The sequence below is a fragment of the Periplaneta americana genome, chromosome 1, assembly GCF_040183065.1.
Source record: "Periplaneta americana isolate PAMFEO1 chromosome 1, P.americana_PAMFEO1_priV1, whole genome shotgun sequence".
NCBI classification, from domain to species: domain Eukaryota; kingdom Metazoa; phylum Arthropoda; class Insecta; order Blattodea; family Blattidae; genus Periplaneta; species Periplaneta americana.
In genome coordinates, this window is record NC_091117.1 from 6,249,470 (window position 1) to 6,266,506 (window position 17,037).

At 37.2% G+C, this 17,037-nt stretch overlaps 1 protein-coding gene across 5 annotated transcripts in view; it reads left to right on the forward strand.

Annotated features, from left to right (window-relative positions):
* The window catches only part of AP-1gamma (adaptor protein complex 1, gamma subunit), a 104,727-nt gene extending 93,966 nt beyond the window's left edge, over window positions 1–10,761 (forward strand). For all 5 annotated transcript variants that reach the window (XM_069829373.1, XM_069829210.1, XM_069829539.1 and 2 more), the window contains one exon: window positions 41–10,761. In XM_069829373.1, coding sequence (XP_069685474.1) covers window positions 41–142 — 102 coding nt within the window. In that variant the 3' untranslated portion in view covers window positions 143–10,761. The remainder of the gene's footprint in view (window positions 1–40) is intronic.
* Window positions 10,762–17,037: the final 6,276 nt, after the last annotated feature.

Genomic DNA, 17,037 nt, shown 5'->3' on the forward strand with positions numbered 1-17,037 from the left:
ACATAGTGACAGGATTGATGAGGCGTTGTTGTGGTTGCAGACAGCGCTGCGGATGCGCATCAGGGTGTCGTACAGCGCTGGAGGAGTCACAGTTCAAGACCAAGCGGACGTCAATAATTTCCCACCAGAGAGCTGGCAGTGACCTCGTGCCGCGTGAGGAGAACTGGTGTTGTTCTTCAGTCAGTAGGAGGCAAGACGTGCCGTCTGGGCAGCTCCGCGGAGGCAGAACGTACTTAAACACAGCCAGGAACCAGTTCTGTGCCGTGGTGCGAGTATCATTGCTTGTTGAACTGCCACAGGTTTCTTGAATATTATATCTTGTGTATTTTTCTGTGAAGCGGTGCACTCTAGAGGCCTAGATTTGAGAAAAATGAACTTGTAGCTTGCTTCTCAGTTGTCATGGCGACAGCAGGATTGTACCAAATCTACTTTTTATAGTGCTATTTCAGGATTGAAACAGAAAAAGGGAAGCAATATTGTATGCATTATTGGAGGAGTATTTTCTTCTCGCCGTTAAATGAATTTTCTTATACCCTTATTTATTATTTAATATCCTCTTAGTATTCCATGTTGCCTAATTTTCTAATGCTATGGTTTTTAACACTTTCAGTCCACGAACGTTACATTGTAATGTGAGAGAGTTTGAAAAAGATTACAAAAAATGAATAATTTTGTCTGTATTTTCCGTTGTGTAAGGAAAAAAGTGATTCTGGTGGCCAATTTCATCGACAAACATTAAAGTGAATATAACAGAAGATTTAACAAATACTTTGTTTTCATGAACCTCTGTTAAGGTTAACATTGTTTAAATCTCCCGTTAATTTATGTGCCCATTGTGTCCACCGCCAGGGCTGGGCAAAATACTGACATCCAAGTATTTCAAATACAAATACAAAATACTTCAAAGAATAGTATTTGAAATACAAATACAAAAACTTTTAAAAAATTAAACAAGATATATTTGCATTTCAAATACTCGATACAATATACAAAGAAATAAGAATATTACTGAAAATCTAAGTATTTTTACCTCGAAGTTTTATATAAACACTGTAACTGAACATTCTTCCTTTTCCCAGTCAGCAATGAAATTATGCTACATATGAATAATTACTTCTCCCTTAAAAAAAACAGTTTCTCAAAAAGTTTATCAGATAAGGATCCCCTTGCTTGTGAATGGATAAATCCTGCAAAACAGAACAGTCTTTCTACAGGCGCAGAAAGCTTGTTTCATTGTTGGATAATTCTGTAGAGTGCACAGGGTTGTCCCTTTGCAATTGAAGAATTGTGTGAGCTCATACTCCACAGTAGACAAGTTCTTTTCTTTTTGCTTTTCAAAGTCTGTTGTACTTGAGTTGAAAACATAAGAATTGTTTTGAACGTCTTCAGCAGAGAACTGCCCAGCTGATTTCACGCACATATTCTGTGTCCTCTTCTTATCATTGGGTAAGGTGTCAGATAGCCAGCCATCCATCTTAAGTGATGGGTGGAAGCTAACTGCCAAAATATCTCAATTTGCTTCTGGGGTCAGATCAAACATTTCTTAAAATATTTATGAAAGTGAACTTATTAGGAGTGGAGTTACTTGGAATAGGGGCGTACATTACTAGATAACAGAATATGTAATCTGTTTTGGAGGGAAATTAATGTGGACAAAATTGGCCATAATAGCACGTCTTCTCATTTTGCATTAAATCAAAGGCTATGACAATGGGTTTCAGAACAGCACAATATTCTTCAAGGTACTGAAATTCAACAACTTTGAAGGTTGACAATCCCAGTTTTTCACATATACTGTTTATATCTTATTTGAATTCCAATATTTGAGAGATTGAGTCATAAAGAGAATTCCATCGAGTTGGGCAAGGAAACTTTAATGAATATTTCAAGACGTCTGATATAATTTCTGAGGATTTGGGTCTCCTAGACGCATTCCATAATGCTGGACATTTATTAAGTGTTGGGTGATGGATCCTTGATGCTGTTGGAAATTTCTTTATGGCATTAAGGAAATCAGTTGTGGCAAGAAAACTAAGCGTATGGCTAACACATCTGAAATATGTAACTTAGGCAAATAATACAAAAGCTGATTCTTCAAATCCAAATCCAAAACTTGGACAAGAAGAAGAAGAAAGTATTTTGAGTATTTGAAATACAAAATACATCAATTTTTGTATTTAAATACAAAATACTTTCTAAAATCCTTACAAATTACAAAATACAAATGTATTTCAAATACTGCCCAGCCCTGTCCATTGCTGTGAGTATGTTTGACCATGATATGAGCAGGCCTCGGTTAAAATTCTGGTTGGGATTTTTCGGGGTTTTCCCTCAACCAATTGAAGCAAAATTGCTGGGTAATTTTCGGCGTTGGACCTCGGAATTATTTCGCCTACACTTCTTGACGTCTTTGTAACCATTACCATAGCCTGGTTAAGTTCATAGTATATAACACAACTCTCCACAGATATACATCATGTACAGTGTGGCCCGCCGAAGTGGTGTGCAACTTGAAAATAGGTCACAGTCCTGCCATCTGTCCACAATATGTGGAATCCGAATCATGCAAGTGAAATGGGTAGGCATTAGATTCACAGATCAGTGTCATACAAAACAAAATGCTAACGTAAAGCATGGCCTTGACTGCATTCATAACAGTACAATATTGTCGTGGTCTATTTGATACTACGCTCCAACATGAAAAATATGATTTAACAAGAGTTTCATTAACAACAACAACCTAACGGCAGTTGATGAAACTCGTAATATTTAAACAGCTATTAAAAAATTAAATGTTTGTTAGTAAAACACTTGTTATGGCTTATATAACAGAGGTTGATGAAATCGGCGAATAATCTTCATCTATGAAATGAATTATTCCATTGATTATTCTTTCTGTATTCACATGTATGATGTGTTGGTACCAGTTAAGTTTGTGTGTTTAAATGTTCTTTTTCAGGTTGAATGTGTTAAAATATTTTTCTTTTGTCTACATGACTAGCTGGGTCTCTCAGGTTGTGTTCAGAAATGACTCAGGAATTTCATTTCTCTTATCCACTCTGTCCTTTGCCCAGTTCTCATATTCACACATTATGCCATGAACTTTTATTTTTTTTATTCACGAAAGAGTTGACTATGTCTTTACGCAGATAGCTGTCTCATGAATCAAGATGGTGCTAGAGTGTAGGCTACTTGCCTATACTTTTCCTTCTATAAAAATGTTGGCAGATATAATATAACAGATTTGATGGTGAGGTAGAAGCTATTTACACATCACTCCAGAGTCTCTTTGTTTGGATACAGAAATGCAAAAACATAGTTTTCCTATCCCAATTTAAAACTGAAATCCTGGCCATTATTTCAACTACATTTCCTAAAGTAAAAAAAAAAAAAATATTAAAGAAATCAATTGCGTGGTAAAACAAATACAAAATTTGAATAAGAATGTAGTTTTTCAATGGATGCCCGCCCACTGTGACCTGAATGGCAATAGAAAGTTGATGTGTTAGCCAAGAAAAAAAACTAAAATCAACATAAAACCAAACTTTTTTTTATATGTATCTATAAATCAAGTTTTAAAAAGGAGAATTAAATCCAATCATTACAACAATTTAATAGCAGAACACCAAAATTCATGAAAAGATTTGAAATTAATTCTTGATCTACCTTAAAAATCCGCTGTGGCCATGTTCAGATTGGTCACTGATCATGATTGCCTCAGTAAAGACCTTCATTGAATTGGTTTATTGACTTCTTCTAAGTGCTTGTTATGCATAAAGAAAGAGGATATGGACATACAACACTTGACAAATTACGAATCTCTTGAGACTTTTGTGGATTTTATGTCCAAATATTGGAAACAAAAAGAAAGATAAATTCATTGTTAATCCTAAACATAAAATAGGAGGCATTAATTTCGAAATGACCCTCGTAAACTTTATAGTGCCACAAATAATATGAATTTTTCCTTACTTTGTTTCTAACAATCTTCCAGAAGTTTCAAAAGTGTCCTGATTTCTTTAATAGCGCCATATTTTATTTAGAGTTGTGAACTCCTGGCATTTGTTATGAAATGCAGCTCCAAGAGGCACTTGAAGACTAAGGCCGGGTGCACATAGAATCAGATGCGATGCAGCTCTTCGTGATGCGACGTTTTGCTCTTTAGTGTCTCACATCGCCTTGCAACAACTAACACTATTTGCTTGCGACAACTGATCTGCTGGCCATGTGGGTTTGGAAAACTAGCCTAGGCTAGAAAATTGCGTCAGTGAATGAGGACTGTCTATATAAGAAGTTTTATTGTATTTGGTTATTATTTCCTAAGGTTGCCTAATACGCCTAAAAATCTATACGATTGAAAGAGTCTTGTAATTAAATACTACTAATGTAGTTCACAAACGTAATTTTGTATGTTTATGACTACTTAAGACTTATGAAAAATGTATTAAATTAATGAGTGATAGTATAGAGCAGAGAAATAGACCTACTACACATTATTGTGACTTTTAATTCAAAACAATAATGTTAGTTTTACTTCTAACTTTAATAATGGCTTTCTATTTCTGAATTTAAACACTCCCGTCAACAATGGGTATTTCACTCCACACAGCAACACAGTATCCGTTATTGCACTCCACAGACGACAATGACAATTCACTTGGATTATTGAGAACAACAATGTACTACTAATCTCAACTAATGTTCACAAAGCACTTTTAAAAAACAAAACTGTCAGTTCACAGTTCGTTGCCTTGGCTAGTTCTTCTAGCTCATTCACTCAAGTTCACAGTATATCGAACCCAAGACTTCCAGAGACAGTCCACTGCACTCGAACTCGAGACTTCCGGATACGCCGCACTTGCCAGGTCGCTGCCACAGTTGCGGTCCTCCTCAAGTCGAACCCAGGTCTCGAAGGCTGGCTTCCTTGCTCATCCACTGCTGCTGTTCTAAACTGATCTGAATTGGACTGGACTCTGCCGCACCGCTTTCTATTTATTGCTAAGTAACACTTAGCGAGCCTTCAATTTCCGGACGTTTTGTTGCAACAAACGGCTTGGGTAGCTTTTCGAAACTTCCAGCTTCCCCCCTTTGCTTCGCACCACACCGCACCTGCCCTTGCACTACATGCGTGCGCAACTTCCTTTGCCGTGCCCAGCAACCGCCGATCTCTCCCTCCTTCTGCCGGACGTGTGTTCGACTCCCGAGGCAGCGAGAACATTCCAGCATGGTTGCCACATTATTATTAATTATTTAATATTCACCTGGTGCTTTCATCTCATTTGCATTTTCCTCCCACATTTTAAAAACCACATTATTATGATATCGTTTCAAAGTGGGATTTTACAGAACATATCTTCCCTATACTAAAACAACTAATTTATCCACATCGAACTCCATTCTGAATAATGTACACTACACAACAATAGTACAGTAAAACCTTGATAAGACGCACCGGCTTATTATGCTATCCCGTGTAATACGCTTTTTTTGTCCGGTCCCTGCACATTTCATATATAACGCCTTTATAAAATACCCCGTTTGTTGTGCTCAAGTCCTGCATAATACGCTGTTTTTGTGGAATATTTTCGATATGATTTTCAACAATGTACTGTAACAGCAATGAAACATCGTCATTGAACTCACTGGTGCCATTAATCTGAAAAGTATTGGTATTCGACCCTTTACCTGCGCATTTAAACCTTCATACTTCAGTATACCCCACCCTCTTGTTACGCTCTCTTATTCGACTCTTTACCTGCGTGGTTAAAGCCTACATACAGTTACAATACCTCACCCTCTTGCTAACCCTCTCTCTCAAACAGCATTCCTCACTCGGCTGTAATAAAATTCTGGAAATTTTTGCTGGGCAGTTTGTTGTCCTTTAGTGTATTGAAGTGTCTGTAAATGTGATTACAATGAGTGTTAAACGAAAAGCGCTTTTTGTGTCTGAAAAATTGGTAACCTTACGAAAGTACGATGAAAACAGTACTCTTAATCAGAAACAACTGTCTGATTCATTAGAAATCCCATCATCGACATTAATAATGATAATAAAAAATCGCGACTCAATCACTGCAGCTGCGAGGTTCGGAGGATGTAAGCATAAGAGAGTGAAGTGTGGTAAACATGAGGACTTGGAGAACACGCACACGGCAAACAACTATAAATGACTTTTTTTTTTTCTGAAAGAATTAAGTACAGTACATATTGTAAATGTCTTTGACGTACAGTACAGTAATTGCATAATGGAGTAATACTGTATTACCTTTCATGAATAATAATAATAATAATAATAATAATAATAATAATAATAATAATAATAGTAATAGTTTTATTTTCCCTGGTAGAGTTAAGGCAATGAGGCCTTCTCTTCCACTTAACCAGGATAAAATCACATACAGAAAAATACATACCGGTATACAAATATTAACTTAAAAATAATAATAATAAACATAATGAACATGAACATGAATCATGTATTTCAATAAAGAAAAATGTTAATAGATACTGTATATAAGTCAAAATTAGTATACCGCCTAATACACGGTCCCAGTTAATATGCGGTTTACACCCGGTCCCTTGAACAGCGTCTTATCGGGGTTTTACTGTACCTGTAGATAGAGGAAGCCTGTAATCGTGGACATGGCTACTCACGCATGTGCAGTACGCTGCAGTCATCAGTCTTCTTGCGACCAAGTTCAAGCAGTCATCCAATGTTGTCTCCCTGTGTCTGCTCATGATCATCTCATCGCGTCTGATTCTGTGTGCATCTCATCATAAGAAATCAATGGGAGACAAGTACCATTGGACAAAATGTCGCGTTGCGTCTGGTTCTGTGTGCATCTCATCATAAGAAATCAATGGGAGACAAGTACCATTGGACAAAATGTCGCGTTGCATCTGATTCTGTGTGCACCCGGCCCAATAGGTAGAGGCCAAGAATCCAGGAATTACTGTACTCTGTCCACTACACATCCCATACAGTCACAATGCAAGAAGCCATAGGCCTTATTTATAAATCTAACTTCAAAACCCAGAGCCAGCAGTCAATGAAGGATTTAATTTATATCCATTTTGCTGTCTCATTGATTGTATTACTACCATAACTGGCTGGTTGCTGGTAGTGTTCCATTGTGTGATATTACCATGGGTGGACAGAAAGTGTTAAAAAGTATTGTTTGTCTCAAAACTGAGACCATGTAGAAGAGTTCTCGATATTCTTGAGTGGGAATTTGAATAATGGTATTTGATTATGTTGCAAGGGCTGTTTTTTTTCAACCTCTGATTGTCCATAAAACAAATTACACGTATAATAAAATGAATTTATTACCAAAAGTTATGTACAAACATGGTTACTTTTCGACATATTCACCTTGAAGAGTGAGGCATTCGTCATATCTATGGAGTCCACACCTGTGGAGTAACGGTCAGCGCATCTGGCCGCGAAACCAGGTGACCCGGGTTCGAATCCCGGTTGGGGCAAATTACCTGGTTGAGGTTTTTTTCTGGGGTTTTCCCTCAACCCAATACCAGCAAATGCTGGGTAACTTTCGGTGCTGGACCCCGGACTCATTTCACTGGCATTATCACCTTCATTTCATTCAGATGCTAAATAACCTAGATGTTGGTACAGCGTCATAAAATAACCCAATAAAATAAATATTTGTGGACGAACTTTCCAATCCCCTCTTCATAGAATGTTGCTGCCAGTGAGTTGAGAAGGGCCTTAACCTTGTTTTGAAGTTCCTCATTAATCTGGAACCTCTGCTCTCCTAGCCACTTTTTCAGTTCAAGGAAGAGGTGGAAGTCGCTCGGTGCCAAGTCAGAGCTATATGTCAGATGTTCAAACACTTCCCATGAAAATTGCTGAAGAAGCTGTTGGGTCACAGCAGCACTGTGAGGGCGGGCGTTCTCATGAATCAGAAGAACTCCAGAAGTCAGGATGCCTCTTCTTTTGTTTTGAATGGCTCTTCACAGTCGTCGTAAAGTCTGACAATAAATAGCTGCATTGCTCGTAGTCCCCAGTTCCATAAACTCAACAAGCAACACACCTTTTTGGTCCCAAAACATGGTAGCCATAACCTTCCTGTTGTTGAAGGTTTATTTGAACATTTTCGGTTTGTTTGGAGAGTTTGAGTGCATCCATTGTTGTGACTTGTTTTGTTTCGGGAGTGACATTCTGAATCCAAGTTTCATCTCCAGTCACAATTGATTTAAAGAAAAATCTTACTTCAGCCTCATAACGGGTGAGGAACATCAGCGCTGATGCCATTTGGCGACCTTTGTGGTCATCAGACAACACCTTTAGAACTCATCGAGTGCACAGTTTTTGTAGCGTAGATGTTCTGTTACGATCGTGAAAACAAGTGATCTTAAAACTTCAGGAAATCACACATACAACTCACTTATGATAAACCTGCGTTATTCTCGAACCACTTGATCAACTCGTTGAACAATGTCTTCTGTTGCAACAAACTTCTGTCGTTGTTCCCCTTCATCGTGTACATCAGTTCAGCCTTCTTTAAATTTCCTACACATTCACGCATTTCAACACCATCACTCATTAAGTTTACACCGTATACTCGGCTCATTCTTCGATAAATTTCTACTGCACTATTCCCTTCTGCTTGAAGAAACCGAATTAAACTATCCTCCTGCCCATCCTGAATTTCAAAAACAGTGAGACATTATCTTTTCCCAAAAAACTTTAGATAAACTCCTTTCTTCTTTCAAATCCGAACAAGACTTTGCACGTCTCCTAGCCCTTCAAGAGAGTGAGTCTGGAGCTTGGTTACACACATTGCCTTCTCCTCACATCGGCACCCTAATAGATAGCACATCCTTTAAAATCGCAATGGCTTTACGCCTTGGTTGTAAACTCTGCCAGCCACACCTATGTATTTGCGGGGGAATTGCTGATATTTACGGTCATCATGCACTCAGCTGTGCGAGGAGCAAGGGTCGCATTCCCAGACATACATCACTCAATGATATCATTAAAAGATCTCTGATTTCTTGTGGCATCCTGTCTCTTTTGGAACCACCAGGTATTAGTCGCACAGATGGTAAACGACCCGATGGTCTCACCTTAATTCCATGATCTAGAGGAAAATCTTTAATTTGGGACTCCACTTGCGTTGACACTCTACCTCCATCTCATTTACCGAATACCTCCAGACGCGCAGCACCTGCTGCTGAATTAGCCGTGAAGAAGAAGGTCAATAAATATGCTCATCTTTTAGACAATTATATCTTTGTCCCATTTGCTGTGGAGACCTTCGGTCCTTGGAGTCATGACACTAAAGTTTTGGTATCTCAAATCGGCCAAATTTTGATCTCCATTACTGGTGATCGCCGTTGCACTACTTATTTGCGTCAACTCTAAGTATTACTATTCAACGTGGAAATACAATGAGCGTTTTGGGTACTCTTCCAGAGTCCAGCCCTTTGGACGAACTTTTTCTCCTGTAAAATTTATTATCCCTATGTAAATGTTTATATTTAGTTTTTATATATGTGTAATTGTAACGGTGTTAGGTTTTAATCTTTGCATAAAAATATATATTACTTAAATTAAACTACGAAACTCGCACGTGGCGGGAGAATCAATCGTAACAGACATGTTTACGTGCCTGCAACTCGGCTCAAAATGGTGTAATGACGTTGGAAGTGGCAGAGGTTATAGTGGGGGAGATGTGCAGTCACCCTCCGAGCATCCCCACCTCCTCCACCCACTCGATTGCCTGTTTACTGGCATGATCAGAGGTTGAAAAAAAAACAACCCTCGTATATTGTTAAGGAAGCAAATTTGTAGTATTGGAAGTGCAGAAAATGGTGATATTTGTTGTTGTGATTTGGGGACATGCCTCCATTTTTTGTTTTAGTACTAGTTGCACAAAATTGGTGTGCCACAAGTCTTTGAAATGATACTCGCATCACCGCGTAATCGTCGAGGAGTTCAGTGAAGAAGCGCGCTCGTGTGAGAATGGATAGTTGCTTCTGATGACGGCATGAAGTCAATTTTATCGAACCGTGTTATAATGGACAAGTCCAACAATTATGTTAATCCTGTTAATGTGTATATATTTAGTAATGGATTATGTAGTGCGATAACAACCCGTGCTCACATCTTATTGAAAAACTGAAAGACACGAAGAAGAAGAAGGATTATATTATACATAGTTTCTTTGCTAGGAAATCACTTTGAGCGGTGGAGGGTTCATAAAAGAATTTAATTCAGTGTCTTTCCCCTCAACCCACTGTTTTTTAACTTGAATATTTTCTTTTGTATATATCTGCTAATTAATTTTCCCGTCCACTTCAGGACGACTACAGTTTGTTGTGCTGTAGATAAAAAGACGAAATGCATAATTGGGACTCCTTGAGAGCAGTGTTGACGCGCATCCTAAACAGAACGCTGCGCCTCTTGTACGTACATATGTTGTAAAATTTGTGTACACTTAAAATATTGCTCCCTTGTCTGATTGATTTCGGCAAGGCGCGTCTCTCTCTCCTCCAGCCTGGAAGCTCCCATTGTACAAGAAACCTTCTCCCTAGCTTTTGTGTCTTTTCTATCTTACTGATCCTCGGCTGTGTTCCGGCCAGAGAGCGAGAGACGCGTCGTGCACCAAACTTTATAATGTCTGTGAACATGAATTTTAGAATTCCCTCCATTTGAACTTTTTGCAATGGGAGTCAGGGTTTTTATTGTCTCATACTGAATGCTATGTAAAGTGTTATAAAGCCCATACCTTGCAAAGATTCACATCGTTTTTGTTTCATTTTTATATTGTCATGTACATAACTGTAAGATCAGACGGAAGCAAGGATGCAGAGGAACTGGGTAACAAAAAATATATAATTGAAAGTCTGCTTCTTATAGACTGAAATAGGTTAATATAATCACTTACAAAGAAATAGAATGGCCATATCTTTCAAAGTGCATGCATATTAATTGAGTTACAAACACAGTTCGAAGTTAAAATTGTTTATGCTCGACCATGCTGAAATGTAATTGTACACCTACTCATTAAAGTACAGGTGTTCAGCCAATGACAAGTCAGCTTTGTACCGTTATAAAACCGCCAATATCGATTATTCTCGGATATTCAATCGAAAGAGAATTAGCGAAAAGTCACGGAGGCTGGAAATCCAATACTGTCGCAGAAGGTTATGTTCTGTTACTATAATAATTAGAGTTAATTGTAAATAATATTAAAATAAATTCAATTTGTCAGCTCGTTTTTCAATTCTAAATCAATTTTCAGGTTATATCAGAGTAATGTTCATCTTATTCTGTGCCAAGGTCAATGAAATTCGGCCTCGGAAAAAATCAATACTTTCGTGTCTGCGCACATCTCACAATTCAGGTCAGTTCGCACATAACCATAATTTTGAATACTTTCAAGTTATAAATATGGTCGAGCATAAAAAGTCGTATGAAACTTGCCTATAATGGTAATTAAGACGCTCGTATGAAAATTATGAAACTCGCTTGCGCTCGTTTCATAAACAATCATACTTGCGTCTTAATTACTACCATTATAGGCTCGTTGCATAATGTACTATTATGCTCGACCATGCTGAAATGTAGTAATTGTACACCTGGTAGCAGTCCTTTAATGCATGTCATTAAAGTACACCTATTCATTAAAGTTTAGGTTTTCGATTATTCTCGGATATGCAATCGAAAGACGAGGGAAACATCACGGAGGCTGGAAATCCAATACTGTCGCAGAAGGTTATGTTCTGTTACTATAATAATTAGCGTTAATTGTAAATAATATTCAAATAAATTCAATTTGTCATCTCGTTTTTCAATTCTAAATCAATTTCCAGGTTATATCAAAATTAGTTCATGTTATTCTCTAGATTATATCAAGGTCAATGACATTATTGTTTCTCGGAAAAAATCAATACTTTCGCGTCTGCGCACATCTCACAATTTACGAGCTTGCACAAGGTCACTTCTGCTCTGCAGTGAGATGCGAATAAAATTAATACTTCTGAATAATTTCAAGTTAGAAATATGGTCGAGCATAAAAAGTCGTATGAAACTTGCCTATAATGGTAATTAAGATGCTCGTATGAAAATTATGAAACTCGCTTGCGCTCGTTTCATAAACAAACATACTCGCGTCTTAATTACTATCATTATAGGCTCGTTGCATAATGTACTGTTGTGGATGACAGGCAGTGTGCTTGGATTTATGACTGCTTCTGACTGGGAGAGTGTTTGTTCACCATTATTCTTGTTCCATCTTGAATTTGTCTTTCTCGTAGTTTTCCTGAAACTTTTGTGTTAAACATTTTATGGTGAAGTTTTTGGGTTTTACAACTGTATGTTAAAATTTAATCTCTTCGGTGTTTCACAACTTGGCATTGTAAAATAATAATATTTTCCAGTGGCCATTGTATGTGCTGTGATATATTTTTTTTTTCTAGCTTTTCAATAAAGCACAGCTATTTCTACAGGATTTTCATGAGTTCCTTGCAGTGTAAGAGGTGGTCTTCATACAAGGTTTTCACATATTCGTTGTATATTTTGCATGAAGCTGTTTTTACATGATCAAATTGTTCTTCTAATTCAGTACTTTACAAGAAAACTTGTCAAAGATTAATCAATATTGAAAAAGATTTGTCAAATACTGTTTCATATTGACGAGGTTCTAAACATGTGCTTATTACAATGACAATATAAATATGTACGTAAATCCTTTGGAGATTAATTAGGTTATACACAACAATATTTATAGTACTTAACTGTACGATACCCTAAAATGAAAAATATTACGATTGTATACTGCTTTAAAACAGAATATTTATGATTAGTATCTGCCTACATTATAAGGTAGAATCTTCTTCATTAAAAAATATAAATATTGGTACTTATTGGAGATATTTGCATTGCTCTTTCCACATATGCATTATTTTCTTCATTTTATTGTGGTATTCCACAGAAACCATGGTGTATAGGCCAACATATGGGCATGACTTTACCTATGACGTAGTTACCAGGAGAAATTTGGTTTCTCTCTCTCTGTCAGTCTCAACATTACTGAGAAATAGTGCCATTGTTAACAACAAGGTTAAGTAGAATTTAATGAGGAGATATAATAGTGTAAACTTAGGCACACTGTCAGTGATAAAGTTAAGTAGCGTTTGAAGAGATATACAGGGTGTTTCAAAAGTGATTGTTAATAATTTACAGATGACTAGTACAAAGTAGCCCAAACAAAAAAGCTCCAATACACATCGGTCAGCAAATTAATTGAGGACCGTTTTTGCAAAACTTGCTAACTGTAAAAACTAAATTTTATAGGAAAAAAAAAACTGAAATGACCCAAAAGTTTTGCTATAGCTCTCACATAGGAGAAAGCAAGTTTTGAAAAAACGATCACACTTTGACACACTACTGTGAAAGAAGTAATAAGATTTTCCTAAGAAGCCTTTAGTATCATGTAGAGGCCTGTCTTATGTTAACTAATCCACCAAAATCTCAATTTTGAAAATTTTGCAGTTAGCAAGTTTTGCAAAACAGTCCTCAGTTGTTGTCGAGGTAATGCACATTTTCTGTTGAGACTCCTTGCTGACTAAGAGCAGATGTGCAGACATCCCTAACTAAATTCTACCTACAGCTGTCCATGCACCTGAATGCAACGTTGTGCTCTTCTCCGTGGTCAGCTGCGAATCCTCTCTGATGGTCAGCGCGTCTGGCTGCGAAACCAGGTGGCCCGGGTTCGAATCCCGGTCGGGGCAAGTTACCTGGTTGAGGTTTTTTCCGGGGTTATCCCTCAACCCAATATGAGCAAATGCTGGGTAACTTTCGGTGCTGGACCCCGGACTCAGTTCACCTGCATTGTCACCTTCATTTCATTCAGATGCTAAATAACCTAGATGTTGATACAGCGTCGTAAAATAACCCAATAAAATAAAATAAATTCTTTCAGTTTGTACTTTCATCTGTAAATTATTGACCATTATTCTTGAAACACTCTGTATTAGTATCAATTAGATGCACTGTCGATTTCAACGATATTCCCTCAGTTTGCTGTGATAACATGTTATAAATATCATCTACATGATCGTGCGTTTTCTTTTGGTGTATTCAGAAAACCGCTGGTATGCTACATAAATCTTGCACTTGACTAGTGCAGTGAATTCCTAAAAAATATAGGCACGAATTTTACTAGCAAGATTTGAATTCCCTTTTGTTTCACATAGCTTGATACGGCCCGGTCACAAGTAGCAAGGATAATCGAGAATTCTGTCAGCCAGGACGTCATGTTTTTGTGGTTTTTGGCACCATAATATTTTTCGAATCCCATTGGTCAATTTCTTGGAAGAATTGTCAAGTATTTAATCAATTAGGACATGTTCTTATTTACTTTCAAGACAATCAGAGACTTCAAAATATTGCAAGTAATTTGACAGTAAAACTTGCAAAGTATTGGCATATCTTGAAAAGTCTTGTGAGGCATTGAATTTGAAGAAAATTTGATCGTGTAGAAACAGCTTTAGTTGTCCTTGTGTAATCCTACCTTAATCAGAAGCTTTGTTGAAGATCATATTCAGCAAATAGTTGAAAACTCTTTCCATTCAGTATGTTTAGTCTCTCTCTAAAATCTACTCTTTTTTCACACTTTGTGCTTTGCATGGCCCATTTTTCTTTTTGTTTTCCCAAGTTGATCAGAAAGGTTTAATTGTACGTCAGTTTTCCAGTAGATTTTATGATGGGATGTTTCGTAATAATATAATTATTGAAATCTTGGACAGGTTCTATTTCAATATGTGATTGTGAAACCCAAAAACTGTATCACAACTCCCACTACATAACCGGTATTTTGTTAGCCATAAAGCAGTGCTCCCAAAAAAAAAAAAAAAAAGTCACCGTGTTCAAATTTGACTCGAAATGTGACTATTTTTAAATTTTAAGTCTCCATATTGGTGCTTTTATTTTTTTTAAGCGCGTGATGCATCAGTATCATCTTCATTTACAGTGATTTTGTGGACTGAAGTGGTAATGTGTAAGTTATCATACATCAGAGGTGCCAACTATTGTGGATTACCCATAATTATTATGGACTTCTTTCTATTATTACAGAATTACAGTCAAAGAGAAAATAATTATGGAAAAACAATATTATAATGGAAAAAAAAGTGTAATATTTTATTTTATTCTGCAGATAGAAAATATGTCAGCACTGTTTGCTTCTAGTTCTGTGCGCAACATTTGGTAGCAGTGCAGGTGAAATTGTCACTCCCGTCTGCTGCAGTTGCTAGTGTTAAACCAGGAAGCAGGTTAATCTGTAATGTTACATCATTAGCTTGTGGCATGGTTTGTGAAATTGGGAACAAAATGAGTGAATTCGGCACATTATGTTCTGTTTTTAGACCGCTGAGTTAGCTCTGTGGTAATGCATCTGTCTCCAGACTGACCCAGGTTCGATTCCCAGCGGGGCCAGAAATTTTCGTGAAAAATTTCTACCTCGGGACTAGGAGAGATGGCGGTGCACAACTTCTAATCACTAAACTGTGCAGCAATATGCCTGGGTTAAATCCCATATCTCTCATAAGAAGAGAAGGCATATGTCACTGTTGATAGTGGTTCGTCTGTTGGATGGGGATGTTAAGCCTGGCGGCCCCCTTGGTGCTATTCGACAGGAGTAGGCTATGTGCCGGCACCAGGTTTCCTCTTCTCCCTTCATCATCATCCTCACCTATTTCCTACACTACACTTACACGAACACTTGCACATACACTCGCCCTAGCACATGACATAACTCTTTACAGGTACACATCATGCATAATGTGGCCCGCCGAAGTGGTGTGCAACTTGAAAATGAAGTGAGTAGGCATTGGATACAAACACACACACATATGTTATGCTTTGATCTGTTACATACAGGGTTAGTTAAAAGTCCCGCACCACTAAATAACTTTTGAAGCATACGGTTCAGTGACATGAAACTTGGTATGTGGGGATAACCATATACTAAGAACTCAATAATGGTATTACCGAGTTTTTTTGTACTTCCGGTTTAACCGGAAGTAACTCCAACTCTCATATTTTAAATGGAACACCCAATTAATAGTGCTCATTAAGACCTTTTCAAAAAGTACCCACACTTGATACTTCTGTACAAATTCAGTGTTGCTAAGTCAAGAAAACAGAAAAGTGTATCGAATATTAAAATAATAAATGCACTACCTAATAACTTTTGAAGCATACGGTTCAGTGATATGAAACTTGGAATGTGAGGATAACCATATACTAAGAACTCAATAATGGTATTACCGAGTTTTTTCTACTTCCGGTTTATCCGGAAGTAACTCCAACTCTCTTATTTTAAATGGAACACACAATATATATTTTCATTTTTGAATAAAGCTCATTAAGAGCTTTTCAAAAAGTACCCACACTTGATACTTCTGTACAAATTCAGTGTTGCTAAATAAAAATGGAAGTGGTGCAAGATATTCCTAAAGCCTGGTTAAATCATTCCTTAAATGGTTTCTATGATCGAGTGACACATTGTAAAGCAGCTGAGGGCTACCAATTTGAACACATAATTTAGAAGGTGAGCTAGCTTTGTTTTGTTTTTGTTAAGGAAGGAGTATTTTATTATTTTAATATTCGATACACTTTTCTGTTTTCTTGACTTAGCAACACTGAATTTGTACAGAAGTATCAAGTGTGGGTAATTTTTGAAAAGCTCTTAATGAGTACTATTCAAAAATAAAATAATATATTGGGTGTTCCACTTAAAATAACAGAGTTGGAGTTACTTCCTGTTAAACCGGAAGTAGAAAAAACTTTGTAATACCAGTATTGAGCTCTTTTAACTAACCCTATATAAACATTATATATTACAAAAAGGAACAGCCATGCTTAGTTGTGTTGCTGCACGTGTTGGTGACAAGCATGTGTTTTGTAGTGTGTGCTGTTGTGATTTTTCTGTGGCCGAGATGACTGTAGAAGACATTGATTGAAAGAAGCATAAAGCAAATGGACAAGTGAAACTGGAAAAAAAGCGT